Genomic DNA, 18,334 nt, shown 5'->3' with positions numbered 1-18,334 from the left:
GTATAAGAATAAACATAGTTATGAATACATGGATACATATAAGAAAAATAAAAGAAACAATAGGACAGGGACGGTAGACTCTTAGGAAAGGGGTGAGGTCAATAGTACACAGTCTAAGGTTAAAGTTTTTGGGGTTTGGGGAAGAAGTTCCTAGTGTGATTACAGCTCTCTGATTCTTGCCAAACTTTCCAACATTTATTTATTTAATATAAATTTTATTAAGTTTAATTATGAAATGAAAACACAGAAAAAAGTGGAGAAGTAAGAAAAAAGAGAAGTACAAAAAAAGGAAAAAAAGTAACGACTTCCAACTTTTTTCAGTGCAGTAAAGTAAAAAAGAATTACAACCTCAATCTTTTCCTTTACATTTTATAACATTTCAAGCTATTTCTATACTAACTGTAGAAAGCTAGCACCCTAGAAGAAGAATGAAATATTTTAGGAAATATTAAAAAAACAATATTATATTTCCCCAAATGGAGAAATATGCTCTTGGAGACAGAAAGTAGCCCCCCTCTTCCTTAACAGCCCTCAGCAGATATCAGCAGTTAAGAGATAAAGAGCTTATTGAAAGAAGTCAAGTATCTAGGTAGGTCTATGTCAGCTTTGGAAGCAATATTCCATGCTGCCACATAGCCTGAGAAAGTGGGAGGGGTGATTTCAACTGAGTAGTTCTAAGTAGACAAAATAAAATTCTTTTCTTAGTTCAAGGTTATTAAATGTGGCGCAGCAGAGAAAAAGGATCTTACACTGGTCCATGTGATATGATGATGGGAGAAAAGGGGATGGATTGTAGTTTGGGACATTGTGGGAAGTCCGGGAAACTTTTAGTTTCGAGATTCCACAGATGTTCCAGGTGCTATTCTAATAAAGGTACTTTTGAGATTATGCTTGTCTCAGAGTTACTGATTGGAATGGAGGTTTGCTGGAACGCTGACATTCTATTCATAAGCAAATAGCCCTCACTCGAGATCCAAACCAGGACAAAGCCATTAAGCCATAATAGGAATTGCCAACACCCTTTCAGAACACAAGCCTCTTCATTACATCATCTCAGCAGCAAACTTCAACCAAACCTGGGAGCTCAGACAACCTAGAAAGACAGCTTTGACTCCTATATAACCCCTACAACAGCCAATAGAATATATGTTCTTGCATAGGAACAGGAAGTTCAAGTGCAAAGCCCAAGAGAAGGTATAAAAACCCCTCATTCTCAACTCCACGTGGTCAGCATCACCAGAACTAGTGGTGGTATTCAACCAGTTCACACCGGTTTGGACGAACCAGTAGCAAGGATTTGGCATGGGTCACCAAACCGATAGTAAGTTCTGGCTGGCTATGCCCCTGACCAGGTCCCCCGGTCGCCGCTGGCTCCCTTGCCCTGCCTGCCCAATGCTCACTCATCCCACCTGCCTGACACTCGCCCCTTAAGGTGTTTCTTTTTTTCCCCTCCCAACAATCAGCTGTTCATACAATCAGCTGTGCCGGGATTCCCCTGGCTGTCTTACTGCTTCGCCCAGGAGGATTTCCTGAGGCCCAGGAAAGCAAAAAATGGAGGGAGGGGTGCAGCCCCCTCTCCATTTTTTGCCTTCCTGAGCCCCAGGGGAGCCTTCTGGAAGCAAAAATGCCACCCCAGGAAGCTCCCCTGAGGCCTAGAAGGCCCCAAAACGGAACGATGGGGAGTGCTGCACACACCCTCCAGGCTCCATTTTTTTTTCTTCCTGAGCCCCAGGGGAGCCTTCTGGGAGCAAAAATGCCCCCCTGGAGGCTTGCCTGAGGCCCAGAAGGTCCAAAAAATGGGTGGGAGGGTAGCTGCAAAAAAGCAAAGAAGAAAAAGAAGCCACACCCACCCAGTCACATGGCCATGCCAACCAAGCCACATCCACCCACAGAACCAGTAGTAAAAAGTTTTGAATCCCACCACTGACCAGAACCATGGGCTTGGTGATTCTGCTTCATCATTAAACCATCTTTCCAACCAACCTTCACATTTCCAGTGTCTTTCTCCCAGCTTGGAATTGAACCAGATGGATATTTTTTCCCACATAATAAAACCAGCCTAATTATCAAAATCTAAAATCAAAGTTTCATTTTCATGAGTTTTGAGAAAAAAGTCCAGAAGCAGTTTCCAAATAGAAACAAAGATTATTCTTTTTGGTTAAAACAGTTTCCCCATTTCTGTGAACCATCCACTGTTCCAGAATTAATGTGTTTTTCCATCTTTGTGCATATAATAATCTCACTACTGTCAACTTATATGACAACAAAGCCTTAAATTTTCTTTCAAATTTTTGGTCCTTCAAATCTAAAAGAAAAACTTTTGGTTTCAATTTTATATTTATTTTAAGAATCTTCTGATTAAAGTAAATATCTGGTCCCAGTATTTTTTTACTTTATTGTAAGTCCACTAGAGATAATGTAAAAAAAGAATGCCCTCGGAATTGCAGTTGGATTTCCAACATGCAATTAAAACTCCTATATGTACAACTCCATTGTAACTTTATATCTTTTTGACAGTGCCTATGAAACACTCTATTATAATTTTTTATTTCAAATTATAATTCAATGCACATTTTAATCAATTAGTCCACATATTAAAACTTTCCAACATTTCTGATACTTAAAAAAACCTCTGGTTTTGCACACTAATCAATTATATCTGCTTATTTTAACTGTTTTGCATTTTTTACCCTGCTAAATGGATTAGAGTTATGGATCAATGGTTGACAGTAACCTCTAATTTATTTATTCTTGCCATAATCAGAAGAAGGATGTTAGACCTATTGATTATATCCATAGTGGGCAAAAGGTTTTAACACTAGTACAGTGTTAAAGTCAATTTAAGATTGTGACTGAACTCAGTATTATAGTTGTAAGTTATCATCATCTGACCAGACCTGATTTTTCATCATTTTTTGTGGTGGTCATTAAGTGAGCACTGTGTTCATTAAGCAATTTAATTTCTTCCAATAAGCATTTTTTACTGGAAAGAGAAAGTAAATGTCAGAAATAGGCAAAAATCACAGACACATGACTGCAAGATGCTATAAAACAGCTATAAAGGCCAGCCAGTTACCAGGCACCCAGCATGCAATCATGTGATGGGATGTGGGGGCAGCCATTGTAACTTCAAAAAAATAGGTTTAAAGTAGAATTAAGGGGGATTGTTGTAACTTTGAAGGGTCATTAAGTCATAGATTGAGGACTATCTGGTATATGGTGGAGGGAGAGAGTTGGGGAACATGCCATATTAAAATACTGTTATAAATGAAATCCCCATCCTCTGCCACCTTTATAAAAATGCCTTTGAGAATCATATGGGATCCATGGACAATCTTAGAATATAAAATGATGGGTGATTCATCTGCCCTGAAAAAAAAGTAACAGTAATCAATAGAATTGTGGAAGCGAATTTGAAAGGGTATTTTAAATCATTATTTTGTTACTGGATATAGATGATCAACCAGAGCCCGAGGGTGGGGTCAAATACATCATCAGTTTTGAGTGTTTCATCTCTATAAGAGACCTAAGTCCAACTCCACCCCTTGAAGTCCGTTGATTCTTATCTGGTACCAATTTGCCTTGACGAATGGTAGTTCAGATATTTGTGTATAGGTAGAATGAAATAAACCCGTAGTACAGGTAGTCCTTGACTTACGGCCCTAATTGAGCCCAAAATTGATGTTGATGGCGAGATATTTGTTAAGTGAGTTTTGCCCCATTTTATAAGCCTTCTTGCCACAAGTTGTTAAGTGAAGGTTGTTAAGGTAGTAACACGGTTGTTAAGTGAATCTGCTTTATCCATTGACTTTGCTTGTCAGAAAGTCGCAAAATTTGATCAGACAACCCCGGGATACTGCAGCTGTCACAAATGTGTGACAGTTGTCAACACTCTGAATTTTGATCAAGTATGAAAAATGGTCATAAGTCACTTTTTTTAGTGATGTTGTAACTTTGAACCAAAAGTCTCCAAACTTGGCAACTTTAAGACTTGTGAACTTCAACTCCCAGAATTTTCCAGCCAGCAAAGAATTCTGAGAGTTGAAGTCCATAAGTCTTAAAGTTGCCAAGTTTGGGGGCCCCTGCTTTGAACGATCACTAAATGAACTGTTGTAAGTTGAGGTCTATCTGTACTTTTGAACTCTATCCCAGCTCCTGGTTTTTTGCGTCTCACACTGGCTATGCCCATGTGGCAGCCATTTTCTGAACTGGGACTGTTAGCCGTAAACATCAGCACTGAAACTATTAATCAAAGAGGCCTCTGCTGCTGCCATCAGCACTTTTCCTATTCCCTCTTATCATGAAAGAGGCCACAATCAACTTCCAGGATTTCCAACATGCCTCTTACTGGGGATATCAGAGTTTAAGAAGTGCTTTTGTTTTTTAGTCAATTTAGTGGAACATATGTACTTTTGTTTCCACATGGAGACCACTTCTGAACTTTGTCCTTGATGTGGAAAAGAATGAAACTCTGAATTTGGATTGTACAGATTAGACTGATAGATCTTTATAGAAATGACTTGTTCATACTATTATGGAAAAGCAAAAAGTTGTGATTTGATGTTAATGCCTTATTTTACTGTAACAGAGAGAGTTGGAAGTCAATGCTTCTTTTTCTCACCCCCCCCATCTTTTCTCACTTCTCTTCCCCCTTTCCCCCGCCATTGCTTTTCTATTTACCTTTGTATTTTTGTATTTTACAATGTTTTTTACAAAATACTTTATAAATCAATAAAAATGTAATTCTGTTAAGAAGTGCGTTTCTTTTTTCAAGACAAAACAAATCCCTTGATTCAGGGATCAATTTTGAACTTACATATTTTGTACAGTCCCAGGTTTGATGGATCTGAGAAATGAATCCAATCCCATCAACCTGAAAACTGCCAAAACAACCATCCTTGCCAAAAAATAATCTAATGTTCTTAGCTCACATGCTTCACTTCTTTTTAATCCATGAGATTTATTTCCCCAAAAGCAAAGGGGATGGCTGCTGCCTCTCTAAACAAGGTCCAATCAGGAGTGCTCTAGAAATTACAGAACAGCCTAAATGTTTGAGTTTGAAAAGAAGGCATGTTCCAACAAAGAAAAAAATGTTAGTTGGGAGAAAAACAAATCTAATCTGGGGCGTAGCTATCCTCTCTTTTGTCAGCAGACTATTCTGGATCAGCAGTCCAAGAGACGGTGAAAGTTGGTGCTAAGTCAGGATCAGCCACGGAGAAGGTAAAATTGTAAGTACAATTTTATTCAAAATTAAATGGTAAACAGCTGGTAAAGTCAAAATAGGATGAATTAATCTTATCTAAAAGACAGAGCAGCCAATCAGCAAAGAATAAAACAGTAAAATGTTTTCTCGAAATGCAGCAGGACCAGTTTTTCTTTTTCTGTGGGTGGCATTTTCTTCTTTCTTTTCTTGAAACAAAGTCCTCAAAGCTATGATGACTCACATTCTACCAGAACAAGAAGATCCTGCAATGAAATGATGATGTGTATCCCAGCCTCCTAGAGTCATTCTGGATCTTCTAGCCAACGTTTTTATTTTCTGATGTTCAACATGCCATGACTACTGAACCTTTTCAAATGCTAGAAGCATTTTATTTATTGATGGAGGCACAATTACAATACTACACTGTTGAAGTCTTTTTATTACACTACTATAAAATTAAGGTTGCCCTAATTAACTATTTGAGGGCATAACTGAATTCTTTTGTCCAAGACAAAATTATTCACTTGGTTCGTTCAGGGTAGTTAAGAAAGTACAAGATTCTAAGTGACAGTAGTTTGAGTCTTGGAATAAGAAATGGCAGAAACAAAGTTTGACGATATGAAGAAGTATAATGAATTGAAGTAGTGTAAAGTATATTTAGTTAGATGTCCTTTTCTCAGATTTCTTTTGTGTATTATTTCTTACTTTTTCAATTTAATGTAAATTTAATTCAAATGCTGAATAGTGGTAAGTTCTAAATTTGAACAAGAGTGTATGCAGAACCAAAGAGCCACTTCTGAAGTTAAAGAATTATATGTGATATGTATCTTCATATTAAAGTAATTTAATATATAGTGTGAACTTCAGTAAAGCTTAGTATGAAATGTAATTCCTTCCTGTGAGTTCTCCTGCAAATTTATGGAATTTTAAATTATAACTCTCTGGAAAATGGGAATAAGTAGGTAATCTGTTTTTTTTTTTAAACTTTAGGTCCAGCCAAAGAAAATGGCTTCACATGGAGTATCTATGATGATTCTGTTCTTTACCTCTATCTCTGTTATCGATATTTCTCGGTCTCAGAACCCACAAGTGTTTCAAAGGAAACACATGACATTTCTGGATAACATAGACCACAACAGATGCAACAGTGAGATGAAAAATAGAAGGATTGCTTTGACTAGGAGTGGATGCAAACGGCTCAACACATTCATCCATGCCCCCGAGAAGCTTATTGATCAAACCTGTGTGTCAGGGAAACCATATGTGATCCAAAATCTGGAATATAAGAAGAGTAGCATGAAATTTCGTGTGACAAGTTGCAGACTTTCTCAGGAATATGGAAAAGATTGCAAGTACAAGGCAGAAGAGAGCAGATGGAAATACATTGTGGTTTCGTGCAACCAAAATGACCGTCCAGTCCATCTGGCAGGGATACTTACCTGGTAAAGCAAGAAGATGAACAAATTTGTTTCTCAAGTAGTCACTTTATTTTATGCATACAGTAATGCAACTTTTCGGTGGATTCTAGGGAGAAAAGCTTATTCTGTTGTGCCAATATCTTTAAAAAAAACAAAAAACCTCTGATTTAGTTTTAGTGCCTTGAAAGAAAACTAGGTTGAGGTTTTCTTCTGAAATTCTACATATCAAACAGATGCTGAAAAATATAGGGCCAGGGCCTATTTTGCTGTCCTTTGCTGCCTTATAAACAGCTGGGATGTAAAATTATCCTCAAACACTCTGAAGAACTTTAAGAATATAAGTCAACTGCATGGATGATTCTCTTTTCTAGTAATTACAAGACATTTGGGGAAATGAAATGGCTTCCCAGATAGTCTCCAAGTGCTGTTTTTGTTCCCTGTCTGAAACTAATTCTTGTGCAAGGCCAGAATCCAATTAGACATTTATAATTACCTACTAAGTCAACCCACAGTTTCTACACTCAGACCCAAGTGCTGCACAATGGAGTGAGCTCTTATCTTTGCCCAGCTGGCCACCTAACAGTTTGACAGCATGCAAGTAGATAAATAGGTACTACTTTGGTGGGAAGGTAACAGTGTTCTGAGCACCTCGGCATATATATACTGGCCACATGACCATGAAAATCTCTTCAGAGAACTCTGGCTCCCTCGCTAAGAAACGAAGATGAGCACCTGCCCTTAAAGTCTTCTGTTGTGAATGTTTTCCTAATTTGTAATATCTAGTCTATTAAAGCTATTGTTGCAGTTTTCATATCATGTAGAAAACTGTTAAAACATAATTTGTAACTATAACTGCTGCATAGTTTAACAATATAAATGTCTACAGGTCATTCTGTAAATAATTTTATGTCTATTTCTGTTTTTGAGCATTTTTAAAAAATTTAACATTTCCAACATATTTGATACAGTTCAAGAGACTGAATAGCCATAGTTGATGCCACTTCTGGAGAATTATATTTTTATATCCAATAGCTCTTAGAAAAGCTGAAAATCATTGGGAAGTTTTGTCCCTGCTTAGATGTATATGCAGCTACAACCTGCCTGCCCTATACACAGCCAATAAATTATTTTAAGCCCAAGGTTTAAGATATATTTTGCTCACATATAACATTAAATCATGACATTTAATTATTTGTACACCAGATTTATTCACCAATACACTAAGTCAGAGTCAAGTAAATCTCAACAATTTGACCAATTTGTGAATCTATCTGGTACTTCTTTCCAGCCAGCTCAAATACAGATCACAGAATTATAGAATTTTAATTCAGATAGGATTTCTGCCTTTCATAAGGCCCACTCAAACAGAAGCTTCAGATTGTTTTTTGAAATACACTTGGCAAACAGATTAAGAGAGCCAGTTTGGTGTAGTACTTATGACACTAGACTATAAACCAGGAGACTGTGTTCTAATTCTGCTTTAGGCCCGAAGCCACTTGGGTGATCTTGGGCCAGTCACACTCTCTCTGCCCTAGGAATGAAGAAATGGCAAACATCTTTTGAAAAATAATGACAATAAAATTGCAGTGACTTCAGTAGTTGTCAGGAGTTAAGACTAACTTGAAGGCACATAAGCAAACAAACCTCAGTTAAGCAAGGGAAAGAGGTTTAAAATATCATTGTTATAATTTATGTATTTTTATTTTTATTTATTTCATTTGATTTGTCAATCGCTTACAAGATAATAGGTATAAGTATATACATAGTTATTAATACATGGATACATATAAGAAAAATAAAAGAAACAATAGGACAGGGACGGTAGGCATATTGGTGCACTTATGCACGCCCTTTACAGACCTCTTAGGAAAGGGGTGAGGTCAATAGTAGACAGTCTAAGGTTAAAGTTTTTGGGGTTTGGGGAAGACTCTACCACAGAGTCAGGTAGAGTATTCCAGACATTGACTACTCTGTTGCTGAAGTCGTGTTTCCCGCAATCAAGTTTGGTGCGGTTAACCTTGAGTTTGTATCTATTGTGTTTTCTTGTGTTGTTATGGTTGAAGCTGAAGTATTCATTGACAGATAAGTCATTGCAATGTATGATTTTATATACCACACTTAGATCAGACCAAAGGCGCCGTAATTCAAGGTTTTCTAGGTCTAGAATTTCAAGTCTGGTGGCATAAGGTATTCTACAACGAGCAGAGGAGTGGAGAACTCTTCTTGTGAAATATTTCTGGACTTTCTCAACTGTGCTAGTATCAGATACGTAATGTGGGTTCCAGATTGATGAGCTGTATTTGAGTATTGGTCTAGCAAATGTTTTGTATGCTCTAGTTAGTAGTGTGATATTACCAGAGAAAAAACTACGTAGGATTAGGTTAACAACTCTTAATGCCTTTTTGACTATGTAGTTACAATGGGCTCAAGTACTTAGATCATTAGAGGTGAGTATTCCAAAGTCCTTTACAGAGCTTAGATCATCAACAAGGTCTTGACTATTTAGCTTGTATTTTATTTTCTGATTTTTTTGCCAATATGTAAGACAGAGCATTTATTTGTTGAGATTTGAAATTGCCATTTGTTTGACCATTCTGATACATAGTCAAGATCTTTCTGAAGGGTAGCAGTGTTGTCTGTGGTATTGAACAGCTTTACATCATCTGTGAAGAGAACTCAGTTGCTCTTTATGTGATCACAGAGGTCATTTATGTAGAGTATGAAGAGAGTTGGTCCTAGAACACTGCCTTGGGGGACACCACTATTGACAGGTACAGAATTTGATAGGACACTCCCAATTTTGACCATTTGTTGTCTTGTTTGACAGGAATGCTTCTATCCAGTTATGCAGGTGTCCAGAGATGATAAGATGTTAGTTTTAGTAGTTTTTCGTGTACCACTGAATCAAAGGCTTTACAGAAGTCTATGTAGATTGCGTCTATTGTTTTGCCCTGATTGAGTTGTGTAGTCCATGTTTTTGCAGTGTAAGAGTTGCAGATTACAAGATAGTTTTTTTCTGAAACCAAATTGTTTATTAGAGAGTAGGTTGTTTGTCTCTAAGTGGAGGATAATGGGTTGGTTAATAATTGATTCCATGACTTTACAGGTGACGCAGCATAAGGAAATTGGTCTGTAATTTCAACTAGCCTGGGATCTCCCTTTTTGAAGATGGGGATGACTGTGGCTTGTGGCCTATAGGTTAGGCAAGGAGCTGGTCCTGAAAGATTTTTTCAAAGATTATGCTTAGAGGTTCGGCTATGGCAGTAGTTTTTTTAAGAAGTAGGCACATATTCCATCTGGTCCAATAGATAGAGATGGTTTTAGATTGTGTAGTGCTTTTTCAACATTGTCTTCTGTAAAATCGATATGTATTAGATCATTGTAGTTGTCTGTGGTTCGACTAGGAAATACTGGCCATGATCCATTGCTGTTTACAAATACTGAGCCAAAGCATGTATTAAAGATGTTGGCTTTAATGGTGTCATTGTTGCAGTCTTTACCATTAGGTCCTTTCAGGGGTGGGGTGGACCTTGAGTCTTTTAGTTTGTTGTTTATAAAATTGTAAAAAGCACGGGTGGAATTGGTGCGTAGAAGGTTTTCCTCTTGTTTGATGTGATAATTGGTACATTCAGTCTTTATCTGAATTTATTTTGATCTATAATCTCAAAGCAATATATGGGAATATAAGCAGTTGTGCCAAGCATGCAGCCTAATTTCCATCTAACCAACTCTGGATGTAGTGAATGAACACTTTAACAGAAGACAGCCAAAACATCTCACCCCAATCTGGGAAATAAAAATCCAAAATCCCAGAAAAGGCAATAAAAAAACCATTTTCATATTGGTGTCATGACAAAAAGAGGCTACAGTTAACAAACTTTATAATTCACTACATATTATTAGTTTCCATCCATTGCTTCCTGACCTGCTTTGGAGAATAGCTCGACTTCCTCTTCTTCGTGACAGAATGAACTGTTGTAAATACGGAACCCCGCTCACAGATTGAATACAGCAGAAATGGGCGGGACCACTGCAGCCGCCCTATCAGTGCTTCGGAGCCTTAGTTGGCTCCGCCTCCTTTCCGCAGCGGTTGTTATTTGAAAGCACGTTTCAGGGCTGGGGGTTATCCATAGTGTTCGGTTACCACAGCAACGGAGAACGACTTTGCTTTTCGGGGCAGGACAGTAGGAGAATATTTGGGCCTCACCTGCCCAAACGGGAAGGCGGGACTTCCTGTCTGCTAGAGTTCTTAACTATATTAATCGTGACCTAACCCGGAAGCAGAATATGGGGACGCTTAGTAACCGGGACGATTTGGAAGTCGGGTGTGTGTAAGGTGAAGGCTGGAAAGCATGGAAAGGTTTCCCGTGGCAACTTGCCTCACGATTTTGCTTTCGTTGCTGGTCTCCGGGCCGGGCCTGCTGCAGCGGAGCAGGGGTAACGGCCTGCCCGACGACTTCCTGTCGGCGTTTTTGCTGCGGCCGGCGGCGGTGCAGGAAGGGCAGGGTGAGCTCGAGGGATGATCCTCCTTCCCTTCCCTCCCCCCCCCCCCGGTGGAGCGAGGGGGAGAATGAAAGCCAAACGAGATGGATCCTCCATGGGAAGGAGCAGGCTACCATAGCACTTATGATAAAGTCGACTTGAAGGCTCTGTTCTTCATGGATGACCGCTACCTGGTTTTTGTTGGAAAGGACTTAAGGAGGTCCTGGGGCGGTTACATTCAGTCATTCTATTGTTTTTCAGCGTTTATTTAAGTTAAGCATTTAAACTAACCAGAGTTACCTTGAGGTAAGATGGGGCGGCCTATTAATTTTTATAAATAAATAATTTAAAAAAAAAATTCTTAGCCAAGACTGATTTCTTTAAGGCTTCCATGGAAGACAGTCTGGCCCTTTCTCCTAACCTCTGCTAGACCATCCTCATCGTTATTTTCCATAGTCTTTTCTTGCTTCTTTCTGAGGGTGAATACAATTCATCTAGGCCGCTTCCTTCCTGAGGAACTTTTAAAAGCAGAGTTCTTTCTCTGTTACATTTTGAGTTTAGGCTTCTTGAGGATTGGCAAAGCAGGAGCGAATGGAAGGTAGGTCTGGATTATTTGCAGGCAATCTGTAAAATGTTAGGCTCCCAATATTTTGAAATAGGACAGAAAGCTCCTCCCTCCACGCCCCCAAAAAACATGCTATTGATATTTGCTTAGATTTGCTAAGTTCAGGTTTTTAAGCTCTTATCTCCTCTATTCGTGCATTGGTTTTGAACCTAAAGAACTTACCAGATAAAGCTGCATGTTATTGATTGACGGAAACATACTTCAGATTATTTTTCCCAGTGATTTGACATGTGTGCTGAAATGCAGGAAACAAACAATATTAAAGCACATTTACTGATTTTTGTTGCCTTTTTCTGTTTATAAATAACTGCATGCATCTTTATGAGACACCCTAAATTGTTAAAAGAATAGGTAGTGCATACATTTGCTAAATAAATTGGAATGCTGTTGTAAGCAATAGGCAATCTACTGAATATAAAATTTTAGGGGAAAAAATAGAAATATCACAGAGTACTCTAATTTTGTCACATATTAAAAATTCCAGAAAAACAAAAAAAGTTGTGTTTTTTCAGGCTGACCAAACTAATTTGTCTGTGTCTTCTTTCTCCAATCTTGCAAAACCAGGCATGTTCAGTTAGAAAATGGCCAGATCTCAAGCCTTGTAAGGTATACTTTATAGTGTTAAGGAGACCCTAGGCAGTGGGCCTTTTCTATGGTGGCACCCACATTATGGCATCTTTTCCTACCTGAAGTGAGTTTGATTCTCAGTTTTTGAGAATCGAATAGGATTTGATTTGATTTGAAATGAATTCTTTATTGGCCAAGTGTGATTGGACACACAAGGAATTTGTCTTGGTGCAAATGCTCTCAGTGTACATAAAAGAAAAGATACATTCGTCAAGAGTCAAGAATCATAAGGTACAACACTTATTAATAGTCAGGGTATAATAAGCAATCAAATCATATTAGGAAACAATATAAATCGTAAGGATACAAGCAACAAAGTTACAGTCATACAGTCACAAGTGGGAGGGGATGGGTAATAAGGAGTGATGAGAAGATTAACAGTAATAGTAATGCAGGCTTTGTAAATAAAAGATCAAGTAATGTCAGAAAGCCTAGGGGCCCCAGGAGCTGAGTGAACTCTGTTAATATTAGAATTCTATTACTGACATCCCTCCATCTGTTATTTCTTGTTTGGTTTATTTTTAGAGTTTTAAAAATGTTTTTATAATTAACTGGTAAGTAGTTTTACATATTTATAAACTGTTTTAGCTTGTTCTACACTGCCCAGAGTAGTTTTTGGTGAGATGGTGCTATGTAAGTTAGATAAAAAAATACTTAAAGTGTCTTACTAAGCCCAACACACTCTTTTGATTCTGGACTTTTGATTTAATGCAGCTCTCCTCCCTGCTTTAATCCTATCTCAGCCTTTCAATTCAGCTTGTCTTTGAAGTTGGCACCATTCTCCCAAAATTATGAATAGATTTGGAATTATTTCATAGTTGTCTGTCATTTATTTGCCAACTTGGCTCTTTTTGCACAGTTTATAGGTTGGTGACCTACATCTTTGTTTATGAGGATGTGATCTCCTTGGTATGCAGTGCTGTTATCATCTGGTACTTTGCTGGCAGCTTTGAGAAGATGGTGGGGACCGTGAAGCACTCCTTCCTCACTCTGGCATTTGCAATTTCCTTAGCTCTACTCTACCTTGTACTCAGGACTATGGCATCCAGCCTGTTGAACATGATGGATGCTGAAGGATTCGCTCCTGTGGCTTTTGCCATGCTGGCTGCATCAATTGCTCGCTCTCGGATGAAGAGAACAGTGCTCTTTGGAGTGAACTTCCAAATGACATTTGTGCCCTGGTTGTTGCTTTGCATGGCCTGGATTATCCCAAGTTGTTCTTTCCTAGCAAACCTGTGTGGCCTCTTAATTGGGAATATATGTATCTTTTTATAATGAATTGCATAACCTATCCCTTTAACTTAAAAAGTTGCATCTTCCATATCTAAAGAATAATTGTAACACATTTTAGGCTAGATAAGCATCTGCATTATAAATGGCATAGATACACTTGAAGCTTGTTTTCTTTAATGGTTTAGTAAAATAGCCCATCAACAATGTTTTCCATTTGAGGGTTTTCCAGATATAGCAAGACTGTTTATTGCTTGAATGGACTAAGTAGATTGCCCCTACTCAAAATTGCAAAGGTAGCAAATTACACTAAGAGTAAGTGGGATGTCATCCACTTTGCATTCTTGAGTCCTTCCTTTCTTGTTAGTGCAGTTCAAAAATATGCAGGGAGGCAAAGAAAATGTAATATTGGTGTTCTGTGCTCATTAGAACTCTCAGAGCCTCCATTGAGGTTTCTGAACATTTTAAAAGTGATCTGGGGAAAATTCAGAAGACCAGGCTTAAAAATGCCTTCTGTCATATCCTTTTTCTGGCTCTCCTTAACTGTTGAATTTTAGATGGTTATGGTTACTGCTTTGCTTTGGATTTCTCTGAATCAACAGCCTCTTGTTTAGATCAGAAGTTCCCTTTCAGGCTGTTGAAAAGAATTCCTGGGGTAAAATATGTTCCAGGATCCCTGGCAGAAAGAAGGGCTTTCCAGAACCAAAAGTAAGTCTGCAAGCCACATCGTAATCCTTGTTATTTAAGTTTCTGCTGATAACAGTATTCTCAAAGTATTTCTCAAAGTTTTCGTATCTTCACAGAATTTAAAATTTGATGGCTTGGTTAATTGATGCACCTCAAAAATAATTCTGTTTTTAATCCTACATTTAAATCAGTATTATCTTTCATGCGAGCTTGTAAATAAGAATTATAGCCTCACTATTTAAAAGATGTATATCTGAGATAAAGATACATTCTGTCGAAGGTGTTAATGTTAAATATTGGCAGTTTTAATTTTAGCACATAGTTTTGACATATGTTTTCCTCTTAGATACAAAGCTTTGTTCTGTAAATTTGTGTTATGTGTCTAAGAATTACAAAGAAATAACTTCTACTAAAGGTATGGGTCCAGGTACTGTGCATAAAATTTCAGAAAGGTGGAAAAATGGTGTAGCTTATTGAACATTAATGATCTTTAAAGAAAAGTATCACGGCTAGTAGTAGCTGTAATTTTAGTTTTCCTGTAGCTAAACTACAGTAGACACAGGTAGTCCTCAACTCACAACCACAATTGAGCCCAAAATTTATGTTGCTTAGTGAGAAATTTGTTAAGTGAATTTTGCCCCAATTTATGACTTTTCTTGCCAGATTTGTTAAGTGAATCACTGCAGTTGTTAAATTAGTAACACTTTTAAGTGAATCTGATTTCTCCATTGACTTTGTTTGTCAGGAGGTTGCAAAAAGTGATCACATGATCCTGGGGATACTGCAAATCACGTGATCATGGGGATGCCGCAACGGTAATAAGTGTGAAAAATGGTAGTAAGTCACTTTTCCAGTGCCATTGTAACTTCAAATGATCACTAAGCAAACTGCTGTAAATCGAGGACTACCTGTAGTGGAAATGTTACCTATGGAAATTCAGGCTAGGAATGTTAATGTCAATATCATATGGGACTAGAAAAAAATGTGGTCAACTATAATAAGTTTTTTTAGTTTAGGATGATTGCTTTATATAGTATAAGTGATATACAACAGGAATACAGAATTATTTATAAATATTACAGGAATATGTTATTTTGAATGGCAAGGGTTTGGTTTTTTTTTTGCCCAAATGAAGTAAAATCATAAGAGGCAATGCTATGCAAGAACACACTAATAATGTTAAAAGCTTTGGAAAGAAAAAAAGCTATATAACAGTTTATCTGAATTTCAGAAAGTAGCTTGATTTATGCCTGTGCCTTTATCATGAAGGCTTGTTCCCTGTCTGCTGCTTTCATGTCATTAATTTATTAATACCTGTTAATAAATATCATTGGGGGCAAAGAAGGAGACTAAGTTTTCAAGTACAGGAATTACATAAGCCATAAATTGACACTTAAGTGGTTAGGTTGACTTTGATAGCTTTCTTGTGTGAAGAGCAGTTGATACTTTCCTTTCTCCCTGGAGGATAAATAGGCTTTCCTTCAGTTCTCCAGGTCCAGTTGAATATTCACTTCTCAATTTGTTTCCAGAATAGGAACACATGAACTTTAAGAAAAAGTACCCCGATTAATGCAACAATTGTTCTTTACATATTAGGCTGAAACTGCTGAAATTGATCTCACAGGATTGTTGGTGGGAAAATAGGAGGTGGGATTATTAGATATGTTTGTCATCTTGAGTTATTTATTAAAAGATAGGATAACAATGAACAAATAAAAATATATAATTCCCATGGGATCTGTGTAACTCCTACCTCCGTAATAATTAGCTGACTGGGTCACTTCGCATGTGTTCCTCGTGCATTTAGTCTATTAACACATCTCTCTTCTTTTTCTTTCAGGTTAAATCCAGTGCCAGGTTCTTATCCCACTCAGAACTATCACAGCCCCCCTCCTCCGTTGCTTGCCATGCATATGCAGCATCTTAACACACAAATTCTAGCATCTGGACCACCATGCTCTCAGAATCCCACACCGCATCATACTGCTGGTGCTATGTGCATCCAGAACCATTCCCACTCATCAGCAGGATTCCCATCTGCTTCTCATTTTGTTGGTGCTAATTCATGGGTGCCTGAAAAGACAGATGATTTGGGTGCCCATCAAACACCAGGATTTCTGACCATGGGAGGTTCCTCAAAATCAGAAGACGTTTGTCAAGTTCATGTAGGTTGAGTCTAGTTGGTAACTGCAAATGTTGGACTATGCTACAGTAACAGTGGTTTCCCTGAGAAGGGAGTCAAAAAAAATATATGGAGATCCTGAGAAGCTTGGATCTAATTGAAGAAAGGGACCATTCTCTGTCTTGTGGCAACTGGTAGGATCACGTGACAACAATCTCTTGGCTGTTTAATGCTGAAACTTAATTTATGCATTAACTTTGGATGATGACAGTATGGCCTTCACTTCAGGTCGTACCTTCTTTCTGCATCTGACCAATTTTAAAAAAGGTGATGGAAATTTCCTACTGATTGATTGATTGAGGTACTGAACAGTTTAGGATTGGTTTTACTGTGCTTCTGATAAAACTGTTGTTTCCTTAATATTTGAATGGCAGGAAAGCTATTTAGGATATTTTTTTTAAAAAAATATTGCCCACGGATGGATATGTCTGTTCATCCCAAAGCTGCTTTTTCAAGGTGCTTTTTGAAAAAGCACCTTTGGGACAACCATGACCTGGATGATTGAGAATCTCCATAAACGTTCAACTGAGATACTTCTTGTCAGCTGAGCACCTTGGCTTAAACCCCTGATTATTTTATACAATGACTTTTAAATTTTAAAAATCTACTTTAGATAAATTTGGTATAGATCACACACGAGGGAGTGTAGCCAGCTGATTTTGGTAAGGATTACATTCATGGAAGTCATGCTCTGTATACAGAAGATCCCAGTTTCAATCTCTGATGTTTCCAGTTCATAAAAATGTTAAACAACCTGAACTATGAAAGGTTTCTTGTGAAAACATTAGAATTTTCTCCCAGTCATGGTCATGGGCATTATTTTGTTTAACAGATCTGGCATCTTTCGCTTGGATAGCATAACTTGGTAAATGTATAATATTACTGGAAAGTGCGATAAGCTGCAACTGTGATAAGAAAAAACAATCTACTTTGGATAAAAAAATAATGTTGTGAGGAGTGGATCATTGTATTTGTATGGAAATGAGAGAGATATGCTGCAGAGTGGAATGAAGAAAATATACTGACTGTATCAAGCAAATGGTTATTGTCAGTGCACAACATATGTACAATGAAATTGAAATGAGCCTCCTTGGTGCTGGTCCTTCAAGTCTATCATATTAAATCTAATTGTGTTATGTTACGTTCAGAAGTCTGACAGCCCATGATAAAAGTTATTTTTCAGCCTATTTGTTAGGCTGGCTATGCTTCTATATTTCCTGCCCGACGGTAGGAGAGTAAAGAAGTGCTGGCCAGGGTGTGAATCATCCCTGACGATTTTCCTCACTCTGCTGAGGCAGTGGGTCCTGGTGATTTCGTCCACTGCTGTCGGGACAGCCCATAATTTTTTACGCTGTACTGATCACCCTCTGTAATGCCTTTTTGTCCATGGTTGTCAAGCCAGCATACCATACTGTGTAATGATGCTTTCTATCGTAGACCTTTTCGTTGTTCCACCTGATATTTCCGCAACACTCTAAGGAGTGAGTTGAGCCTTCTTGACCACCTGGATCGGGTTATTTTTCCAGGTGAGATCTTGGCTAAGGTGGACTCCCAGAAATTTGAAAGGAGACCCTCTCCACACAGCCCCCCCTTGATGTAGAGTGGGGCAGGTTCCTCTCTCTGCTTCTGGAAGTCAAACACCATCTAAGCCTGATACTTGGAAGAATGCTCATACTTTTCGCTCTACAGTGGTACCTAATTGGTTCCAGGAGGTGCAATGAGTACCAACCAAATTTTTCCTATATGGAATAAGTGAGTTACAAGGCAGCCGACATCAACAAGTTCTAGCTTGTGCATTGAGTACCAGCAAACAATGAGTACCGGCACAAAACTTTTGTGTCAAAATGCATTGCGTACCAAATTCAATGAGTTTCAAAGCA

At 38.0% G+C, this 18,334-nt stretch overlaps 1 protein-coding gene across 2 annotated transcripts; it reads left to right on the top strand.

Annotated features, from left to right (window-relative positions):
* The first annotated feature begins 10,897 nt into the window (after positions 1–10,897).
* Positions 10,898–17,595, top strand: RHBDD2 (rhomboid domain containing 2). Of its 2 annotated transcripts, none has more exons than XM_026672444.2 (4): positions 10,898–11,127; positions 13,215–13,616; positions 14,143–14,293; positions 16,113–17,595. In XM_026672444.2, exons 1-4 carry the CDS (start codon positions 10,974–10,976, stop codon positions 16,444–16,446), a joined length of 1,041 nt encoding a protein of 346 aa, XP_026528229.2. In that variant the 5' UTR covers positions 10,898–10,973; the 3' UTR covers positions 16,447–17,595. The 2 variants fall into 2 exon arrangements, with proteins under 2 accessions (XP_026528229.2, XP_087814172.1); XM_087958046.1 differs by lacking the exon at positions 10,898–11,127 and adding an exon at positions 11,184–11,701.
* Positions 17,596–18,334: the final 739 nt, after the last annotated feature.

Source organism: Notechis scutatus, chromosome 1 (assembly GCF_049901735.1).
Source record: "Notechis scutatus isolate UNSWTSFEM ecotype Mainland chromosome 1, rNotScu1.2, whole genome shotgun sequence".
Lineage (NCBI taxonomy): Eukaryota > Metazoa > Chordata > Lepidosauria > Squamata > Elapidae > Notechis > Notechis scutatus.
Note: the sequence above shows the minus strand (reverse complement) of the source record. Positions and strands in the feature narration are given on the sequence as shown.